Source organism: Leucopleurus acutus (genome assembly GCF_964270905.1).
Source record: "Leucopleurus acutus genome assembly, chromosome: 17".
Taxonomy (NCBI): Eukaryota; Metazoa; Chordata; class Mammalia; order Artiodactyla; family Delphinidae; genus Leucopleurus; species Leucopleurus acutus.
This window is the reverse complement of record NC_139159.1, coordinates 55604024-55625438: the sequence shown is the minus strand read 5'-3', so window position 1 is coordinate 55625438 and position 21415 is coordinate 55604024. Positions and strand designations below refer to the sequence as shown.

Here is a 21415-nt window from a genome sequence, read left to right as displayed (position 1 = left end):
CAGGCTAGCACTGGGATGCCAAGGGCTGCTATTTTCTTACTTACTGTTGATAAACAGCTAGGTTGTCTTAGTTTTTATTGACACAGCTTTTCATTTTCATCGTTAAAATAAACATTCTCGTTATATGGATCTTAGTGTACATGTGCAAGTATTCTTATAGTATAAATTCCTAGAAGTGGAATTATATTAAATGGTATATAATGCATGATAAAATTTGATTTATAATCATTGCTGAAAGCCTATACTTATTTCTGTTCCCACCAACAGGGCACCTTAGCCAAGAATAGACATTAACAGTCTGAGATTTTTTTTTTCTGACTAATAGAGATATCTTATTATTTTAATCATATATTTTTTTTACTAGTGAGTTTGAGCATTTTGCTCATTTTTTTTAAAGCCATAGTTTTCCTGTTCATATTCTTTTCCCATTAAAAGAAATTTAATAACCTTGTCTTTCTTGTTGAGTTTTAAGGGTACTTCGTATGTTATAGATATTAGTACTGCTTTATATTTGTGGCAAGTATTTCTCTCCCTACCTCCTATATGTCTTTTATTTACATAGGAAGGCTTTCTCCACCTTGAGATTATTAAAACATTATTAATCTTCTAGCACAGTTATTTTACTTTTCCCTTAAGACATTTATTTTATTAATCTATCTGGAGTAAGGAATATTTTTGTGTAATTTTTTCCCTAAAGATCCCTAGTGTTCCACTATCATTTGTTGACCAGTCCATTTCCTTCACAGTAATTGGAAATACCACATCATGTTCTAAATGCCTACGTAGACATCAGCCTGCAGTAAAATTTCTCTTACTTGCCCTTCACTTAACTAACTGGGTTAACTGATATTCTCTATTCTCTTTGAATAACATACTGACTGAAGACCATGGTAAGCTTAATGTTTATTGCCAGTAGGCTACTCAGTACTATGCTGTTACAATTCTGTTTCTGTTAGTTGAGCTTTACATCACTAATACCCAGATTTTGTCATTCTAAAAACTTTATGCCAGCTGTGTTTGTCGTTGCATTTTCATTATTTAATGCAATATTATGTAAATCAGTAAAATATGAGTACAGAAAGAAGGAAAGTTGCTGTTTTAAAGAAAATTGCATGCTTTAGAAAGAAACAGTGAGTCACTAAAAAACTTGAGGCTAATAAGGACATAGTTTACTTAAATTTTTTTAATATTTACATATATTGATCTAAACAGTTCTAGGAGTAGGGAATGAAATACATGAATCAAGGATTATTTTTGTACTGCAGGAAAACCTGTTAACTAAAAACTAAAACAACAATAAAAAATTAATTGAGGGCTTCCCTGGTGGCGCAGTGGTTGAGAATCTGCCTGCCAATGCAGGGGACACGGGTTCGAGCCCTGGTCTGGGAAGATCCCACATGCTGCGGAGCAACTAGGCCCGTGAGCCACAACTACTGAGCCTGCGCGTCTGGAACCTGTGCTCCACAACGGGAGAGGCCGTGATAGTGAGAGACCCACGCACCGCGATGAAGAGTGGCCCCCGCTTGCCACAACTAGAGAAAGCCCTTGCACAGAAACGAAGACCCAGCACAGCCAAAACTAAATGAATTAAATTTAAAAAAATTAATTGAATTGAATACAGTTTGGTGTATGAGAGGAAGTTTATTTTCTCGGTTGTAGCCCTTTTTATATATTTTCTTGTAAAACATTTTAATGATGTGTAATCCATCTTACAACTTTATATTGTAAGGACATATACATGATAAAAATGTGTCAACAAAAACCCAAGCTGTTAATAACATAATACAGCATTTTCATACCACAGGAATGTCCGTGTAGGCATTTAGAACATGATGCAGTATTTCCAATTAGTTAAAAATACTGATCATTAATTTTAAACTTAGAAGAATGAAGACTAGATTACTGCATTGTATTAGTTTTCTGCCATATTGCTATGTAACAACTTACTTCAGAGCTTAGTGACTTGAAACAAATGTTTGTCATCTCACAGTTTCAGTGAGAAATCAGAGTGGCTTAGCTGGGTGGTTCTGTTCCAGGGTTTCTCAAGAGAATGTAGCCAAGGTGTCAGCCAAGACTGCAGTGATCTGAAGGCTTTACTAGGGCTAAAGTGTACACTCCCAAAATGATTCACTCACAGGGTGCTGGTTTTTGTCAGGAGCCCTCACTTCCTCCTCATATGTGTCTGCCATGTGCAATCCAAGAGAAAGCAAGATAGAAGATGTAAAGTCTTTTATGACCTAGTCCGAGAAGTCACATACCATCACTTTTATTTCTTCGAAGTGAGTCAGTGGGACAGCTCACACTGAAAGGCAGGGGAATTAGGCACCTACTCTTGAAGAGGAGCGTAACCAGTGCACTGAAGGTATTTACTCTGTGTGTGTATGGGTCACAGAGAGGGCGGGATTCACTTATAATGTTTGGCTTCTTTTTAGGACACTGCCTTAGGAAAACCACGAGAGGTGTTTCGACTTCCTACAGATTTGATAGCATATGACAATCGCCTTTGCGCATCCATGCATTTCACATCTTCTACTTGGGTTACCTTGTCAGATGGAACTGGAAGATTGTATCTCATTGGAACGGGTGAACGTGGAAATAGTGCTTCTGAAAAATGGGAGGTGAGTTTTTTTTTTTTCTTCTTTAAACTTAGCAAAGTCTGGAAAGTATATTCAAATTAGAACTTAATGATTTTGAAATAACACTTTTTTAGGGATAGTTTACATGTGACCTCTTGATTTTTATAATATATAATGTTTTGGATATCTTTTTAAGTTAAATTATAAAATGTATACCTTTTATGAAACTGATATATTAGCTATTCCTGTTTTGATCTGGGGTGCATGCAGTTATCAAGGATTGCATTTGCTTTTCAGCAAATACCTATTGAGTGTTTTATAAGTGTAAAGCAGTACACTAAGCAATGATGCTGCCACCTTCTTCTTCTTGAAGAGTTGGCCAGAAAATTGCATTGTCATGTCTTTTCTCCTCTACTCTTCTTCTATTTGCTGGTATGTTTAAGGGCCCAGCACACTGCTGCACCACTCTGCTAACTGTCTGGTATGTTTAAACTCGTCAAATAGTAACTATACCAGAGTATTCCCAACTTAGAAAAATATACTGTAGAATAAATAACTATAGTTACGTACCAGTCTCCAAGATGTCATTTTTACTTCAGTTTTTTAAAAACAATGTAACAGACTTAAATCTGAGGGGCAGGTGTTAGGATTTTAATAGTAATATATATGGAATTATTTTCTCTAGAGCCACAGTTTTTGAAGGTAGAGAAGAATGACACTGAGTTGTGCTAATAGGTACAATGTGATATTGCTACTGTCTAAATCTCAGCAGGTGGCCTTTCGTTCTGGGTAGCTAAAGCGATATGAATTTAATATTTTACATCTTATAAAATATTTTTATCAGACCAATAGATGCCTACAAAGACCAGGCTTTAATTATTTGAGAAAAACCAAGAAGGCCTTAGTGGTTTACCTTTCTTACTAAGTTATACCAAATGCTATACTTCCAAATTGTAGTATGTTCAAAAAACTAAACAAAAAACACAGTAAATTATCAGAACAACAATAGCCTGTTTATAGGGAGCCTTTGTAGTCACAGTTTCAAATAGTTATTGGACATTGTGACATTTTCTGTTCTGGCCTCCAGTAATAACCTTTTTTTTTTTTTTTTCTTGCTGAGGCCATGTGGTATATAGCACAGCTACCTGAAATAGTTGGAAGGAATTTGGAGAATGATGGGCAGGAGAGATATGAATGAGAATTTATCTGTTATCAAGCCGTGTGGATTCTGTTGGTTTTCAGTAGTAAGAAACACACTGACCTTGTTCACCTTCAGATTAAAAATAACACCACATATTCCACCAGAAGGAAATCCATATGGGTTTATATTTCATTTGATTTCTGCTGTGTATATCTCCTTGGCACATATTAGGCCTTCAATAATATTTTGTAAATGAATTAAAAATTTAAATTCACTCCACATCCTCTTCAGTATTTGTACTATCATAATGAAATCAACACTCTCTGGGGAGGTTGGGGGAGTGGGAAAGGGATGGGACTTGGGCATTACTGAGGTGGGAGGAATACTGAGGGATATTGGTCGCTTTGAGAGAAATAACTCAGTAGAGTTTCAAGACTTTGGGGGAATTCGTGTAAGAGAGGAGGCTAAAGGTGAGCATGACGGGGGCATGGTAGGGCCTAAGGGGGCCAAGCAAGCGTGGTGGTGATGACTCAAATGTAGAAAGAGAAATAAAAGAAGGCAAGGAAGACTGCCTGTTTCCAAATGTGTGGCCTCTAATGTGATGGGGGTGCTATATATCAACAATATCACAGTTGATTTGCTAGGTTTGTTCAGAAGACTGGAAACTTCAGCCTAAGAATTTTTAAGAGTCCAGACATCTACTCCTCTGGTCTCATGAGAGAGAAAGAAGAGAAGGAAACAGTAAACTGGCTACTTGTGCTTGGCAGAACTTTCAATTTTTTCTCCCTGTGGTTTATTTCTTCTTGTCCCCCAAACAAAAGCAGAACCCAGTCAACCAACTATAAAAAACCATGTCTGTCATCTCTGTTTTGAGTATTTGAGGTGTTTTTGGTTTTTTATCCCTGCTTGTGGAAGACTTTAGAATGGATTTCAAAGCTCTACTATTCGAATAATTTTGGCAGAGTTGCTCAAACACAAAGAGAAAATGATGACATTAAAGCACACTTTTCTTTTTTTTTAATTTTTTTTTACTTTTTTATTTGCGGTACGCGGGCCTCTCACTGCTGTGGCCTCCCCCGCTGCGGAGCACAGGGTCCGGACGTGCAGGCCCAGTGGCCATGGCTCACGGGCCCAGCCACTCCACGGCACGTGAGATCCTCCCGGACTGGGGCACGAACCCATGTCCCCTGCATCGGCAGGCGGACTCTCAACCACTGCACCACCAGGGAAGCCCTTTTATTTTTTATTGAAGTATAGTTAACTTACAATGTTTTGTTAGTTTCTGGTATACAGCAAAGTGATTCAGTTTTACATATATATATATTCTTTTTCATATTCTTTTCCATTATAGTTTATTACAAGATACTGAATATGTTCCCTGTGCTATACAGTAGGATCTTGTTGTTTATCTGTTTTATATATAGTAGTTTGAATCTGCTAATCCCAAACTCCTAATTTATCCCTCTTCCCCTTTGGTAGCCGTAAGTTTGTTTTCTGTGTCTGAGTCTGTTTCTGTTTTGTAAGTAAGTTCATCTGTATCATATTTTAGATTCCACATATAAGTGATGTCATATGGTATTTGTCTGACTTACTTCACTTAGTATGATATTCTCTAGGTCCATCCATGTTGCTGCAGATGGCATTATTTCATTCTTTTTTATGGCTGAGTAGTATTCCATTGTATGTATACCACATCTTCTTTATCCATTCATCTGTCAGTAGACATTTAGATTGCTTCCATGTCTTGGCTATTGTAAATAGTGCTGCTGTGAACATTGGGGTAAAGCACATTTTTCTTTATAAGGCTTTCAGGTAGGAGCTGATATGAGGGGATTCCAGATAATGGGTTTAAAAAGAATAAAAAAGCTAATTTTTGTCTCAGATTAGTATTCAGCTATTTATTTTTTCATTTATTTGAAAAGCTTGTTTAGAAATTAGTCTTAAAACCTCTCCTATTTGGTATTTAATAAAAATATAACAGTCTTTTAGATTATGTGTTTGTCTTATAAAAAATTTGATAAGATTTTGTGTGTCTTTGCATAATGCTTTGATTCGCTTTTTAAAAAGGAGCTTCAGTATTTAAATAGCGTTGGTGGAATTATACCTTTTAAATGTAAGTGGGCTCTTTTGTTTTTGAAGAACAAGAAAGTTTTTGTGATTTGTTCTCTAATTCCTTTGACTCTTACCTTTGTAAATTTCCAGAAAACAAAGAAAAACAAACCAAACCAAAAACAAAAGGAAAAAAAACATACACACACCCACTCACAAATACACACGAACTGTATTCAGAAACTAAGAGGAAGAAAGCAGAAATAAATCAGAGATGAGACAGGGGAAGAGATGCAGTAATGCATGTTGACTTGCTCATGTCCTGTACAGAACATTCTTTAAACTTGACAATTCTTTTCTAGAAGATTGCTTTTAATTCCCTTTCTCCTTTAGATGCTGTTTGGATGCCCTGTTGTTTTCTTTGTTTTTAAGCCATGAGTACTGATCAGTTTTTTCTGTTAAACAATTAGATATTTTCCAAAAGTTCTTTCTTCAAGCAATATGGTTTAAACTTGTAAGCTTTATTTAAGGGCTTTTTTCATTTTTGTATCCTTGTAGTAAATATGGATAGTATCCGAGTTATTTGTTGGATTGTCAGAATTCTGTATATTTCCTCTGTGCCGTATACATTCATCTAATACATTTTTGTGAGTGTCATCTTTTTTCTTTTTTGTAGATTATGTTTAATGAAGAGCTTGGAAATCCTTTTATCATAATTCACAGTATCTCATTGCTGAAAGCTGAAGAACATTCGATAGCTACCCTGCTTCTTCGAATAGAGAAAGAGGAATTGGATATGAAAGGAAGTGGTTTCTATGTTTCCTTGGAGTGGGTCACTATTAATAAGAAAAGTAAAGGTAAAACAACAAAAATCTGATCTCTCTGTAGTGGTTGCCGTAATTTAGTAGGTTTTGAAATGCAAAGAAGTTCCTGTAAATGCTATTTGCTTTTTCTTAGGCACTGTGTTATGATTCTGGTACCTGCCACCCGGTGGAATGAATATTTATAGATAGTTTCTCCTTAGGGATGGATTATAAAAAAATAATAATGTGTTTCCATAGTCAGATGTGCCTTTTTGTGTAAAAGGAGACACTATTACATAATTTTGGAATAATTTAAGTGTATATTTTTAATATATACAAAAGTATATGTTAATATGTGTATGTATATACACACACACACACACACACACACACATATAGACACAAGATTTGTTCTTCGAAATATTTAATGTAATTTGTTTTTTCTTTCCAGTGTTGTAGTTTTATCTCTGGAGGAACACAGTAACTGAAAACTTCAGATTACGTGTTAGAAAGTTTCTGTAAAGGGCTAGATGGTAACCATTTGACTTATGTCATAACTACTCAACTATGATGTTGTGGTGCAAGAGCAGCCATAGATGAATGCATAAATGAATGAGTAAGACTGTATTCTGGTGTTTATGGACACTGACATTTGAATTTTATATAATTTTTACATGTTTTTAAATATTCTTTTGATTTTTTGTGATTTTAAAAATATAAAATTCATTCTTTGGCTCACAACTTTCTTTTCTTAATATCTCAGTTCCTCTTGTCCCTGAATTACTAACATAATTGTGTTACTTTTTATTTTCCCTGAACATTACAGAGCAGTGTTATATTTCTAAACTCTTTTGAGTGGAACATTTGATAAGTTATATTTTATGGTCAAGTAAGTTTGAAAATGTGGGCATACGATATCTCCATTTCACATTAAGCATATTCAAGTTTCTAGAAATTTTGAGTAGAAAAAATTTAATTTTGACCCAGCATTTCCCAACTCATTTAGCCATGGAATAATTCACTTGAGACCTACTGTTTTCTGTCCCACACATGTTGGGAAAAACCATCCAATAAAATATACAGTGTCTAAGTTTGGGTCTTTAGAGGAAGGTAGGACTCTTTGCTGTGAATGTACCTGTGGAGGAAAAATAGGAGTTTTTATTTCATTCATGAAATGAAAAGTCTATTCCTAAATATGTATGAAGTGAATGTGTGAATGTAGGTGAGGATTTAGAGAAAAAACACTGACAGATGTTTTAGAACAAATTGTATTATTATGTATGTATATGTGTTACTATGTGTAACTCATGACATTGAGTTATGATTTTTGACTGTTCATTATGAAGCTTAACAAGCACTACCCACTGTAATAAAAATTTGTTACCCACAGTAACAATATAAGTAAAGGTACGGACTCAACTGAAATGTTTGGGTACTTTTTAAAGCAAAAAACAAAGACAAAAACCCCTTATTTTCATAGAATAAATTCAGTTAATTTACCAGAAACTCAGAATACAGTTAATTGTTTATATCTTAAAAATTCCAAGCACAGTTATTTATATTTGGTTATAGTAGGCAGATAGATCTATATCTGAATGTGTATAAAAATCATTTCTACCATAAACATATTTCATTTAAAAAAAACCCTTATCAGTAGCTAGAATGGGAAGAAAATAGTCCACACCACACTTTTTCTGGTATCATCAGTTTGTAGCTTTTTTCAGAAGACACTTATCATATACTGGCTGAGAAAGTAGACAGGCTGGCTGTAGTGAAGGAACGGGTAGTTTTTTCAGAGGTTCATGTTTCAGGTAAGGCAGTCACTTTTATGATTTAGAGCACTGCTCTCCAACAGAAATTTTTCCAAAATGGACGTGTTTATATGTGAGCCACTCAGTGTGATAGCAGGTAGCCATGTGTGGCTTTTGAGCACTTGAAGTGTGGCTAGTGTGACTGAGGCATTGAATTTCAAATTTTACTTAATTTTAATTAAATAGCTACTCTGGCCAGTGGCTACCACTTGGACACCACAATCTAGAACAAATTTCATCAGACCCAGTATTTTTTTTTTAACATCTTTATTGGAGTATAATTGCTTTACAGTGGTATGTTAATTTCTGCTTTATATCAAAGTGAATCAGCTATACATATACATATATCCCTATATCTCCTCCCTCTTGCATCTCCCTCCCACCCTCTAGGTGGTCACAAAGCACCAAGCTGATCTCCCTGTGCTACACGGCTGCTTCCCACTAGCTATCAGTTTTACATTTGGTATTATATATATGTCCATGCCACTCTCTAACTTCATCCCAGCTTACCCTTCGCCCTCCCCATATCCTCAAGTCCAGTCTCTATGTCTGCATCTTTATTCCTGTCCTGCCCCTAGGTTCATGAGAACCACTTACTTTTTATTCCATATATATGTGTTAGCATACAATATTTGTTTTTCTCTTTCTGACTTACTTCACTCGGTATGACAGACTTTACGTCCATCCACCTCACTACAAATAACTCAGTTTCGTTTCTTTTTATGGCTGAGTAATATTCCATTGTATATATGTGCCACATCTTCTTTATCCATTCACCTGTCAGTGGACACTTAGGTTGCTTCCATGTCCTGGCTGTTGTAAACAGAGCTGCAGTGAACATTGTGGTACATGCCTCTTTTTGAATTATGGTTTTCTCAGGGTATATGCCCAGTAGTGGGATTGCTGGGTCGTATGGTAGTTCTATTTTTAGTTTTTTAAGGGACCTCCATACTGTTCTCCATAGTGGCTGTATCAATTTTACAGTCCCACCAGCAGTGCAAGAGGGTTCCCTTTTCTCCACACCCTCTCCAGCATCTATTGTTTGTAGATTTTTTGATGATGGCCATTCTGACTGGTGTGAGGTGATACCTCATTGTAGCTTTGATTTGCATTTCTCTAATGATTAGTGATGTTGAGCATCCTTTCATATGTTTGTTGGCAGTCTGTATATCTTCTTTGGAAAAATGTCTGTTTAGGTCTTCTGCCCATTTTTGGATTGGGTTTTTTGTTTTTTTAATATTGAGCTGCATGAGCTGGTAAATTTTGGAGATTAATCCTTTGTCAGTTGTTTCATTAGCAAATATTTTCTCCCATTCTGAGGGTTGTCTTTTCATCTTGTTGATGGTTTCTTTTGCTGTGCAAAAGCTTTTAAGTTTCATTAGGTCCCATTTGTTTATTTTTGTTTTTATTTCCATTTCTCTAGGAGGTGCAGACCCAGTATTTTAAAATAGGGATTTATTTACAGAATATTAGGTTGTAAATTTTTTTTATCCTTTTTAAAAAAGTCACCTAATAGTGTGCTTTTTAATAGTACATTTAAAATATTTAGTTTAAATTAGAATTAATATACAAATATATTCAAATATTTTTATTATATAGTTTTTTATTTGTAATTTTTTTGTTCTAAAATGCTTTATTTTCTTACAGATAAAAAAAAATATGAAATTACTAAGCGTAATATTCTCCGTGGAAAGTCAGTGCCCCATTATGCCGCTATTGAGCCCAATGGGAATGGTCTAATGATTGTCTCTTACAAGTCCTTTACATTTGTTCAAGTTGGTCAAAATCTTGAAGAAAGTAAGGATGAAGACATGTCAGAGAAAATCAAAGGTGATTTTACTTCGAATATCCATAGAGCTCCTGTGTAAAATATATCTGATTTGTCCTCCCAGCTAGGTTATGAGTTTTACCAGGTCAAGATAGGTGCTTAATTTTTCTTTATTTTCCTTTATATTTCCCAGAATGGTCTTTTATAAAATATACCACCTAAGTAGTGTGAACTGTTTAATTTAATACTTTTGTAATTACCAAAAATGTTTTTAAAACCTATATATTATCTTACCTGATTAGATATTTAATAAATACTTACTGAATGAATAAACAAATACTAATGTCTACTTGTTGGTGTTTGAAAATCCAGCATATTAGTATTGTCAATAATAATTTTTAAAAATAAGCTAACCTCTGTTCATTATAGGTGTCCTAATTACATGTTCTTATCTTTCATACTAAACTGAAAGAAGGTTCCTTGGGGGTAGAATCACTAAGTTTTCTTAGTGTTGCATTCATTCATGAATGCATGAGTGAATGAGTGAAGGTAATGTTTTAGAATGAAAAGAGTAAAAAGGTCTTTCAGGAGAAATTTATATTTGTATACAAAGAGTACATATTCTTTAAAAGTATTCCAGAGAACATTTTTCTATAATCATTACTGTTTATATTTGTGGTATTTATAGCCAGGGACTAGTATATTTTACTTAACAGAGATTTTCACAATATTTAACAATTATATATATTACTCTTTGAATCTACCCTTTTTATTACTTTAACAACTTAATTATTTAAAATAAAAATTAGTTTCACTATTTTTATAAGTATATTTTTATATATTTTTATAGCTTAAAAAATGAATCCTTCAAAAAGTATTTAAAAATACTTTTCAAGCACTTAATTTATATATGTTATATAATATTTGAATATGTAATAAATATTTGAAAAATACTTTCTCCAGGTTTGAAAACATGTACAACTCCAATTATAAGGGTTGTGCTTGGTAGCGTTTTATTTAGCGTCTTGTGATGTTTTTATGTGAGATCCTTTTCTGAATAAATTCTACTATTTTGTCTTAATTATAATGTTAAACTCTCCTAAAGCTTAGCCAGAGCAGCTATCCATATCTCTAGACCACATGCGCTTTAGAACTCCTTTGGTGAGCGATTGTGGAAGAATGAAAGACTGCCTTAATCCTTAGAACCAGTCTGCCTAGTTAGGACCATGTGGTTCCAAGACAGATTTGCAGGCTAGTTGGGACACATCATGTGTTTAAATCACTAGCCACTAGTCCAGTGTTTCTTTTGTTGACATCTCACACTATATTTTGCATTCCTCCTGAGTTCGTTTTTCCCTTTTAGTGTAAACCACAAGTCCCTTCCATTTTTCTGTTTCTTTTCTAATAAATAGCCCTTTCTTGTACCCACTTTCTCTTGGGAAATTTCTTCTGTATTTATTTTATCATTGGGCTTTCACAATAAGAAAGGAAAATTGTTCTAATTTTTAAAAATTATGCATAGTTTGTTAATTAGTATGCTTTCTTTTAAGCACTCTTTTGAGTATGTATACCGGTTTCATTTTCCATAAACTTCAAGAAGACTGATATCATCTATTACCCATTTGGTATTGTCATGATATTATAAATAATGATATTTTCTTTGAAGACCTAATACAGTCTATAGAGATATAGAAAGGTACTCAAAGCAACCAACAATGGAAAAAATTATTTAGGTGTCTGTATAGTTTTGATGGAGAGGGGAGTAAGAAAATTCTGGCTTTCTCTTTAGTCTATGTCCATGGCCTTAATTTATACTAAAAAGCTCATGTGATTTTGCAGGTTCCTCCCATCACCATATCTGGCAGAAATTCTATATTGCATGATTATTATGTATAAACTGCCTTGTTAATGTTTGTGCGAGACGAGGGATGAGTAAAACATTTCTTAGAGAGCTTATAGTATGTCTTTTAAGCTATATTTCAAGCGTTTTCAGTAAGTTTTTATTAAAAGTACTTCTAAAGGCAAAAGATAGAGGATCTGAGACTTAAAGGAATGTGATGCAAGTTAGATATTACCCCGAAGTAACAATTTTATCCTAAAAATTCATGCTTTTTTTTTTTTTTTTTTTGCGGTACGCGGGCCTCTCATGGTTGTGGCCTTTCCCCTTGCGGAGCACAGGCTCCGGATGTGCAGGCTCAGCGGCCATGGCTCACAGGCCCAGCCGCTCCGCGGCATGTGGGATCTTCCCGGACCGGGGCATGAACCTGTGTCCCCTGCATTGGCAGGTGGACTCTCAACCACTGCGCCACCAGGGAAGCCCCCCATGCATTTTTTTAAAATTTATTTTATTTTTGGCTGCGTTGGGTCTTCTGTTGCTGCGTGTGGGCTTTTCTCTAGTTGTGGCGAGCAGGGGCCTCTTGTCTTTGTGGTGTGCGGGCTTCTCATTGCGGTGCCTTCTCCTGTTGCAGAGCACGGGCTCCAGGCGCGTGAGCTTCAGCCATTGTGGCTCGCAGGCCTCCAGAGTGCAGGCTCAGCAGTTGCGGTGCCTGGGCCCAGTTGCTCCGCAGCGTGGGGGATCCTCCCAGACCAGGGCTCGAACTTGTGTCCCTTGCATTGGCAGGCAGATTCTTAACTGCTGCACCACCAGGGAAGCCTGCATGTTTTATGTTTATTTCTATATTATCATATTTGTTAAAAGAAAAATTTTAATATCAGATAAAAGTGACCCTTCCAGGAGACACACCATGCTTATGCTATATCTTTCAGCATATCAAGTACCACCCCAAGTTTTAACATAAAACCACACAAAAATAAAAAGAATAATAACCCACATTTAGTGAGAGTTTATAATATATTTAGCTAACAGAATTGATATTAAATGTTTTACATGCATTAACTCATTTAAATGTCACCAGTCAGTCCTAAGAGGTGTGTAATATTCTGTTATACTGTTTTACAGATTAGAAAAATGAGAATTAGAGGTATAGTTGTGTATCAGAATTATTAAATGGTTGAACCAGGATTCAGATCGTGGACTAGCCAACTCTGGAGCACTAGTTCCTAACAGCCCTGTTATATTCCTTTCTGATGAGTGGATAGACAGATTAATGTTTATGGATGCCATTAAGCAAATATTTATTCATTTTGCATTTAAGCCCTATTTTCCTACTTCCATGGTGATAGTATGATGGGTCTCAAAGTGTCTCTTTAGTAGATAGCTTTTTTGGAGACAAGCTGAGGAGTTAAGAGAAGGTGATGAAGGCAGGATTCTTTTATTGGGAACTTAGACAAAATATACTGACAGCCCTTGAATTTGCTATGAAATTGCTTTCATGTTTTGAATGAGGTAGAATAGCCAATACCTTTATAAGGAAAATATCTTTTATTTTTGTGTGGACATGTATCCCACCAAATAACAGTAGTCTCCTGTATCACAGAGTTACTATATTGCTCCAGCATTGGCAAATCAAGGCTGTGGTGAATGTTTCAGACAGGAGTTTATGACATATTTGGTATTCTTTTGAAATCGGAATCCACTGTGTGTGTGTGTGTGTGTGTGCGTGTGTGTGCGTGCGTGTATAAGAGGAAGAGGGAGAAGTAGGGAAGTAGGGATACTGAGAGGCAGGGAGAGAAGGAATGGGGATGAAAGAGTTGCTATGATTTGTACTTTATGAATGTGTATCTCTTGGAGCATGAGGTAATCCTGGAACAGGAAAATGTCAAGTAAATTGCTACAACTCTTTAAGTGAAAATTCCCCATGGACATCTCTGTGTGTTTGTTCATAATCATTTTTTTGTGAGACGATCACTAGAAAATATGCTAAGATAGGTTTTCTTTTGTATGACCTAGTCTCAGCTTTTTAATTACATAATGCATTTTTCTTTTCCTAAAAGAACCTCTGTATTACTGGCAACAGACTGAAGATGATTTGACAGTAACAATATCGCTTCCAGAAGACTGTACTAAGGAAGACATTCAAATACAGTTTTTGCCTGATCATGTCAACGTTGTGCTGAAGGGTCAGAGGTTTTTGGAAGGAAATCTCTATTCATCTATTGATCATGAAAGCAGTACATGGATAATTAAAGAGAATAATAGGTATTTTTATAGTTTTATTTATATTTAAAATTTTATTTTTTATTATTTCACTTTTTCCTTGTTTTCTTTTTATACTTTTTGCAGTGGTTACATCATAGGGGAATACTACAATAGGTCCATCAGTATTGCTGATTATTTTTCTTAAGATAGATTAAAAATGAAATTACTGTAGTTAAGATTAAAGATACTATTATAGTTATTGTTTACATTATACTGCGTGCTTTTCATTACCAGCTCTGGATACAATAATAATAATAACAGAAACAATAATAATAAATAGGTGAAAGTGGTCATTTATTTAAATTTGTGCTTTTTAAACTTTTTAATAGAAATAATTTTTTTCTATTAACTTTAATTTGCTAATTAGTGGAATGCTACTCTGCAATATGAACCTCAAAAACGTTACATGGACTGAAAGAAGCCAGAGACAAAAAGTATGCCCTGTGCAATTCCACATAAGTGAAGTTCTAGAACTGGCAGAACTAATCTATGGTGATACAAATCAGAACCGTGGTTACCTCTAGGGTGCAGGAGGATTGACTGGAAAAATGCACAAGGGAACTTCCTGGATGTTTCACTATCTTTTTTGGGTTATACGGGCGTATGCATTTGTCAAACAATGAATTCTACACTTAAAATCCATGAATTTCATCTATAAATTACACCTCAGTAAAAAGAATATGTAAATAAAAGGTAAACAAAGGTTGTGTCTTGTAAGACTATAATCCTCTGTCCCAACTACCGTTCCTCTTTGTAAATCTATTGTTCCAGATACTTCATTCCCTAATCATTTGGATTAATAAAATTAGTCTCTTTCATTTTAGATCAAGTCTTAGTAATTATTGAATTCAGTGATGGTTAATGAATGGTGTTAGGCACTTAATTTTTAAAATGGTCAAATTTTGTCAGAAGTGGGTTAAAATTAGATATTTTCATTAAATATAATTCTTGGTTAGTGGTATTTTACCCATCCATGTGAGTCTTGATGTGACTCTGAATTCTGCTAGTCTAAGAAATATGTATCTAGTTCAAAATTGTTTTTAAATTAAGCAGATACCCTGAAATCATTTTATTAATGGAGAGATTTGGTGACTTCGTTATACTTTTTAATGTATTATTTTAAAAACTCAATATCTGAAAGGTTCTTTCAAAAATATTTTATATTTCCATATATTCTATTTAAACATATCTTACTAGTGTGTGTGAGAGATGAGGATAGCATTTTTAAATTGGCAAACCAGCTGGAACATACTGCTAAATATATGTCATCAAGCAGTAACCCAGCCAAGGTTTAGGAGAAGAGCTGGACCTTATGCAAATAGTTTCAGCATTTAACACATGAATATAGACCAGTATTCTTTTTTCATTAAATTTGAGGTGCTTGATTACTATTTTATGTTACAAAAGATAATTACAGTGCTGTGTTGGTGGTATCATTGGTTTAAAAACACATGATTTTTTTGTACTTGATTATATTATTCGTCTCATTTTCAGTAGTGAATGTTCCTTGTAGTTTTGGAAGGATTTGTTAACTAATCTGTAGTTTATTATGTATGGGGCTGTGTGTTCCTTTTTGCTTGGATGATAGGATGTGATTCTAGTTTTAAAATGTAGAAATGCATTTGTGCTAAAAGAGTAACATTGACTAGATATGCCAATTTAATGATGGTTCATAAATTCTTTATAACTAAAACTGTACGAATTCTAACTTCTTTAGCTAGCAACTGACTAAGAACAGTATTTATGCATTCTGGTCACTAGGTACAAGTTCTTTAATAGTTATTTACATATATTTTTTCAGAGAGGCAGAATAGTGCAGTAGTGAAGAACATGGACTTGGAGCCAGACTGCTTTACTAGCTTGTGACCTTGGCAAGTTACTTAACCTCTCAGTGCTTTCTTTTCTTACTTGTAAAATGGACATGATAATAGTGCTTACTTTATTTGTTTGTGGTGAGCAGTAAATGAGTTAAACATGTAAAGTACTTAAGATAGCACCTAGCTTACGGTAAGCATTAGGTAAGTATAAGCTGCTGTCATTATTTTTATTATCATTATCACCATCATCATCATCATTCAAGATTAGCTTTCTCCTTAGAAAATGTAACTAAATCTGGGCATTATTGACCATGGTGGTAGTTTTTAATGCTAATGATAGGAACTCATTACATAAGAAAGATATTATTTTGTATAGTCTCTTAAAATACAAGAAGTTTTAGAAAATTTTAAAGTACTGTAATTAATTCATGACGGAGTGATAATAGCCTTGAAAAAGAATATCTGATAAGTTTGCATGTTCTGTTTGATAATTACGATAATAGTTACTATCGTGTTCTTGCAATTGTTTCCTTGCAATTGTGTTCCAGGGCATGGGTTAGTATGGCCCACGTGTACCAGAGATGGCACATGGAAAAGGTTGCTTTGCTGTGAAACAGCTACCACCAACATCACTTTTCTCTGTATTATAGCAACAGCCAGCTTACCTGGATTTCCTTTCCTATTCAAGAGGCCCATGGGCAACTCCCTATCCCATGTCCACAGTCTGCCCTGACTCAGCTCTCTCTCCCTTTTGTGCTGTATCAGTCCTTAATCTTAGTGTTCCCCGATGGGTCCTTTTTTATTGATTTAACTAACCTTCCTGATATTTAGGTCAATAATATATTATGGCTACTAGTTTGTGATAATGAAGGTAATTGTTGGCTCCACACACAAAGAGGTACCTTTAGTTATAGGCCCTTTCCAGTTAACTTTATGTGCCCCCCCGACCATTCCCCAGTGAAATATCTCATAGATTCATGCTGCTTGCATTTTTCTGTTACTGAAGATTGGTAACACACAGCACACCTGAACTGCAGCAGTACTTTCTGAGTGGTGTTACTCTTCCCAGTCACTCCAGTGGTGCCTTCTTGTCTATTAGATCTATATTGTTTACCCTTGGATGATAGGTTTTCCATCATATGCAGAATGAAAATGAACATGATTTTTGGTAAAACATCCTCTGGACATCAGAGGTGTAATTTCTGTGGAAGATTCTTCTGTTTGGTATTGGTTGTATAATTTGTATAGTTGCTTAATGTAACATTACTTTTCTCATCTTAAACTTCTAGCTTGGAGATTTCCTTGATTAAGAAGAATGAAGGACTGACATGGCCAGAGCTAGTGGTCGGTGATAAACAGGGGGAATTTATTAGAGACTCAGCCCAATGTGCTGCAATAGCTGAACGTTTGATGCATTTGACCTCTGATGAACTGGTAAGCAATTGCAATAGCAGTGTGACTTCCCAAGGATCCAGAAGTATGTTATGTGAGGATTATACCATGTTTTTCAAACATTATTTTGCTTTTCCTAATGTAAGAGACAGATTAGGTATCACTGACTAGTGCTTGAATATGGCTTAAAATTCTAATATATATTCCTTATACTGTGTGAATATATATATGTGTGTGGGCATGTTGTACATATAGGGTGGGTGTGCATGTATGGTTGTATGTATATATGTATCTTTCGCTCTCTCAATATATGTACAGAGAGAAAAAAAGAGATATACAGTTGACACTTGAACAATGCAGTGGTTAGGAGACCAACCCTTGTGCACTCAAAAATCCAAGTATAACTTTACAGTTGGTCCTCTGTATCTCCTGCTCACATCCTCAGATTCAACCAGTTGGGTATTATATATTTCTGTAGTATGTATTTTAAGTGGACCTTTCCAGTTCAGACCCATGTTGTTCAAGTGTCAACTCTATCTCTGTGTATATCTATATTCTCTTTTAGAAGAATTGACTGACCAAAGCTGACAGGGACAAAAATTATGATTTTACCCCCTACCTTGCTAATAATCTACGTGTAGTCATTGAAGTTTTCTGGGTGCTCTTAGAATATCACAAAGGGTGTTGTGTGTGTGTGTGTGTGTGTGTGTGTGTGTGTGTATACATATAAAACATACAACTGTGAGATTTTTGTTGAGTATGTTCCTATTCCGATAACATTTAAGATAATGTTAAGAATTTGAACAAATTCAGCAATACACCAGAACTTCAGTTATGTTCCTTTACCAAAACATACCAGCAAATTTAAAATGTCTGATTTATTGCCATCTGGAATTATAGCAATGAGGAAGATTATATAAAGAAGTATTTATACTGTAGGGTTAGTTGCATCCTAAGGTAGAAAGGAAAGATTAGAATATTGAAGGTCAATGTCTCTGACAAAAGAAAACATGACCAAAATGGAGAAACCAAGTTTCACATTTTCTAGCATAATGGAAAATTTCAAGAATCACTGGAATTCATATGTATGACTATAGAACTTCGATTTCATAGCCCTCTTGTTACAAGCCATGCAGACTGCATTGCTCTGTGTTCATTCAATATTCAGCAAGTATTTATTGTGATAGGGCTCTGGGGATATAATTATAGTGATAGTAGTGGGGGTTTGTTTTGAGATTGTAGATAATTGCTACTAACTGTCTTTTAAACTTGATGATTTCAAATGAATATTCATATATATGAGTAAGTTATTTATGCCTAAACACTAGTGTGTTTGTTACTTTTAAAATAAAAAACAGAATCATGTCATCTCTAACTGAAGGCAGTTTTGTGTTTTTCAAATCTTTATACTTTTTCTTGCCTTACTGCATTGATTAGAACCTCTAATCCACTGTAAAATAGGAATGGTGAATAGTGAAAGCAGATATTCTTGCCTTATTCATGATCTTGCGGAGAAGACTGAATTTTCACTATTAAGTATGATGGATTCTTTTTATCACTTTGTGGAAATTTCTTCTATTCCTAGTATGCTAAGAGTATTTATCATGATGGTCATGATGTATTATTATTCTTTTTTACATATCACTGGTTTGGTTTACTAATATGTTATTGAAGAGTTTTACATTTATGTTTGTGAGGAATATTGGGGCCTATGGTTTTTGTTTTGTTTTGTCTTTTTACTGTCTTTATGTACTTTTGGTATCTGGGTAATGCTGCGTTCATAAAATGAGTAGCGAAGTGTTGCTATCTTCTATTTCTGGAAGAGATTGTGTAGACTTGGCATTATATGTTCTTTAATGTTTAATAGACGTTGCCAGTGAAACTATCTGGACTGGAGTTTTCTTTTTTGAAGGTTTTAAACCATGAATTTAATTTCTTTAATAGTTATAGGATTATTTGGGGCATCTATTTCTATTGACTTTATTTTTCCTTTTTTTTCAGTTTCCAATTTCATTCATTTCTGTTATTACATTTATTTCTCTCTTTTGCTTGCTTTAGATTTATTTTGCTCTTTTTTGAAGGTGAAAGCTTAGATGACTGATTTTTGACCTTTCTCCTTTTCTAATGAAAGCATGTAATGCTATACACTTCCTTCTAAATACTACATTAGCTGCATCCCCAACATTTTCTGCCTGTTTTCTTAATCCCCGTTACTGATTGATTTGATTTGATGCTGGATTTCAGTTTTATGCACGGCTGGTTTATTCTTTGTTCTTAGTCCTAGGGCGGAACTTTTCATGAATCTCAACTGAAAGTCTGGAATGTTTACCAGGGTTTCTCCTCCTGTGTGGGCCCTGATCTCTAATTTTTGTCTCCCAAGCACTTTGATAATTATCAAAACTCAGCTTTTTAGCCCCTTATCCTCTGCTTTCCACTTGTCTTTTTCAGCTCAGCTTGAAATAACAGATAACTCTAGGAAAGCAGCATAGTCTTGGGTTCTCCTTGCTATTCCCTTTTCTCTATAATCTTGTCCTATTAAATACTGGCTGCTTTGATAGTCCTTAGCTTTTAATTTTTGCCCTCCCATCTCTAACATATGGGTAATTGAAAGGAGAAGGGAGGGAGGAGTGGGGAGGGTGCTTTCTTTTCTGCTGGATGTATATATCTTCTTGAGACACTGTGACAAAATGGCCCCAGCTAATTGCTGGAATTACCTTCTCAGCCAGCCACTGCAACCAGAATTGTTTCATTGGTGCTTAGAAAGGAGAAGACAGCCACAGCTAGCTGGGTGCTTTCTTTTCTGCTGGATGTGTATATCTTCTTGAGATACTGTGACAAAATGGCCCCAGCTAATTGCTGGAATTACCTTCTCAGCCAGCCACTGCAACCAGAATTGTTTCCATTGATACTTAGAAAGGAGAAGACAACCACAGCTAGCTGGCTCCATATCCCAGCTGGAAAATGGACAGATTTGATAATGTCTGTAACTTCCAGACATTTAGTTTCACAGACTCTCTGGTCCTTTCATTAGGTTCTCAGTAACATGACTGCATTTTGGCAAACTAGTTGTGTGGACATTTTATCAGTTGTTATAGAATTGTATTTCTATTATATGCATGTGAATGTATAACTTATCTTTTAAGTGATCCTTTTTTATTCTTTGAGGGATATAAGACCAAACAGTGATTTTTGCATTCAAACAGTGAACATATTAAAATTACTTTAATGATTCCATTTATCTCTACTTTTGGCATATTTTTCATGATACCTCTGTGTTTTTGTTTGGGTGGATATTTGTGTGTGTGTTTAGTGGTTGTTCTAGAGTTTATAGTATAACATCTTCACCTTATCACCATCTATCCTCAAAATATATCACTTAACTCATAACTTAAAAACTTTACAATATATTTCCATTCCATCCTTTGTATTATTTTTGTCATTTTATTTCTATGTTATAAACTTCATGATATGTTATTATTTTAACTTTAGTCAGTGAGTTTTCTTTTAAAGAGATTAAAAATGCAGGGTGAAAAAGCCTTATATTGATCCAAATATTTGTCATTTCCTCTTTTTTACGTTCCTTTGTGTTGATTCAGATTGCCATCTGGTGTCATTTTTTTCCTGGCTGAAGAACTACTTTTGTCATTTCTTGCAATGTAGTTCTGCTGGATAAATTCTTTCAGCTTTTGTTTGTCTGCAGAAATACATGTCTTCCTTGTCTGCAAAAATACTTGAGTTCCTTCTTTTAAAGCTATTTTTGTTAAGGGTGTAAGTCAGTGCTGACAGGGTTTTTTTCCCTTTCAGAACTTCAAATATACTCCATTGTTTTCTGGCTTGTGTAGTTTCTGATGAGAAGTCAGCTGTCATTTGTAATTTTGTTCTTCTGTCAGTAATGTGATTTTTTCCCTCCTGTAACCACTTTTAAGATTTTCTCTTTATTACTTGGAGAATAATTTCAT

The 21415-nt window shown here is 34.8% G+C and overlaps 1 protein-coding gene across 1 annotated transcript in view; it reads left to right on the top strand.

The window, feature by feature from the left end:
• Positions 1-21415, top strand: part of NUDCD1 (NudC domain containing 1) — an 88360-nt gene that overhangs the window by 25461 nt on the left and 41484 nt on the right. The window contains exons 3-7 of the mRNA XM_082859115.1: positions 2433-2618; positions 6443-6623; positions 10028-10210; positions 14043-14247; positions 17354-17498. Of these exons, the coding sequence (XP_082715241.1) occupies positions 2433-2618; positions 6443-6623; positions 10028-10210; positions 14043-14247; positions 17354-17498 (900 nt within the window). The remainder of the gene's footprint in view (positions 1-2432; positions 2619-6442; positions 6624-10027; positions 10211-14042; positions 14248-17353; positions 17499-21415) is intronic.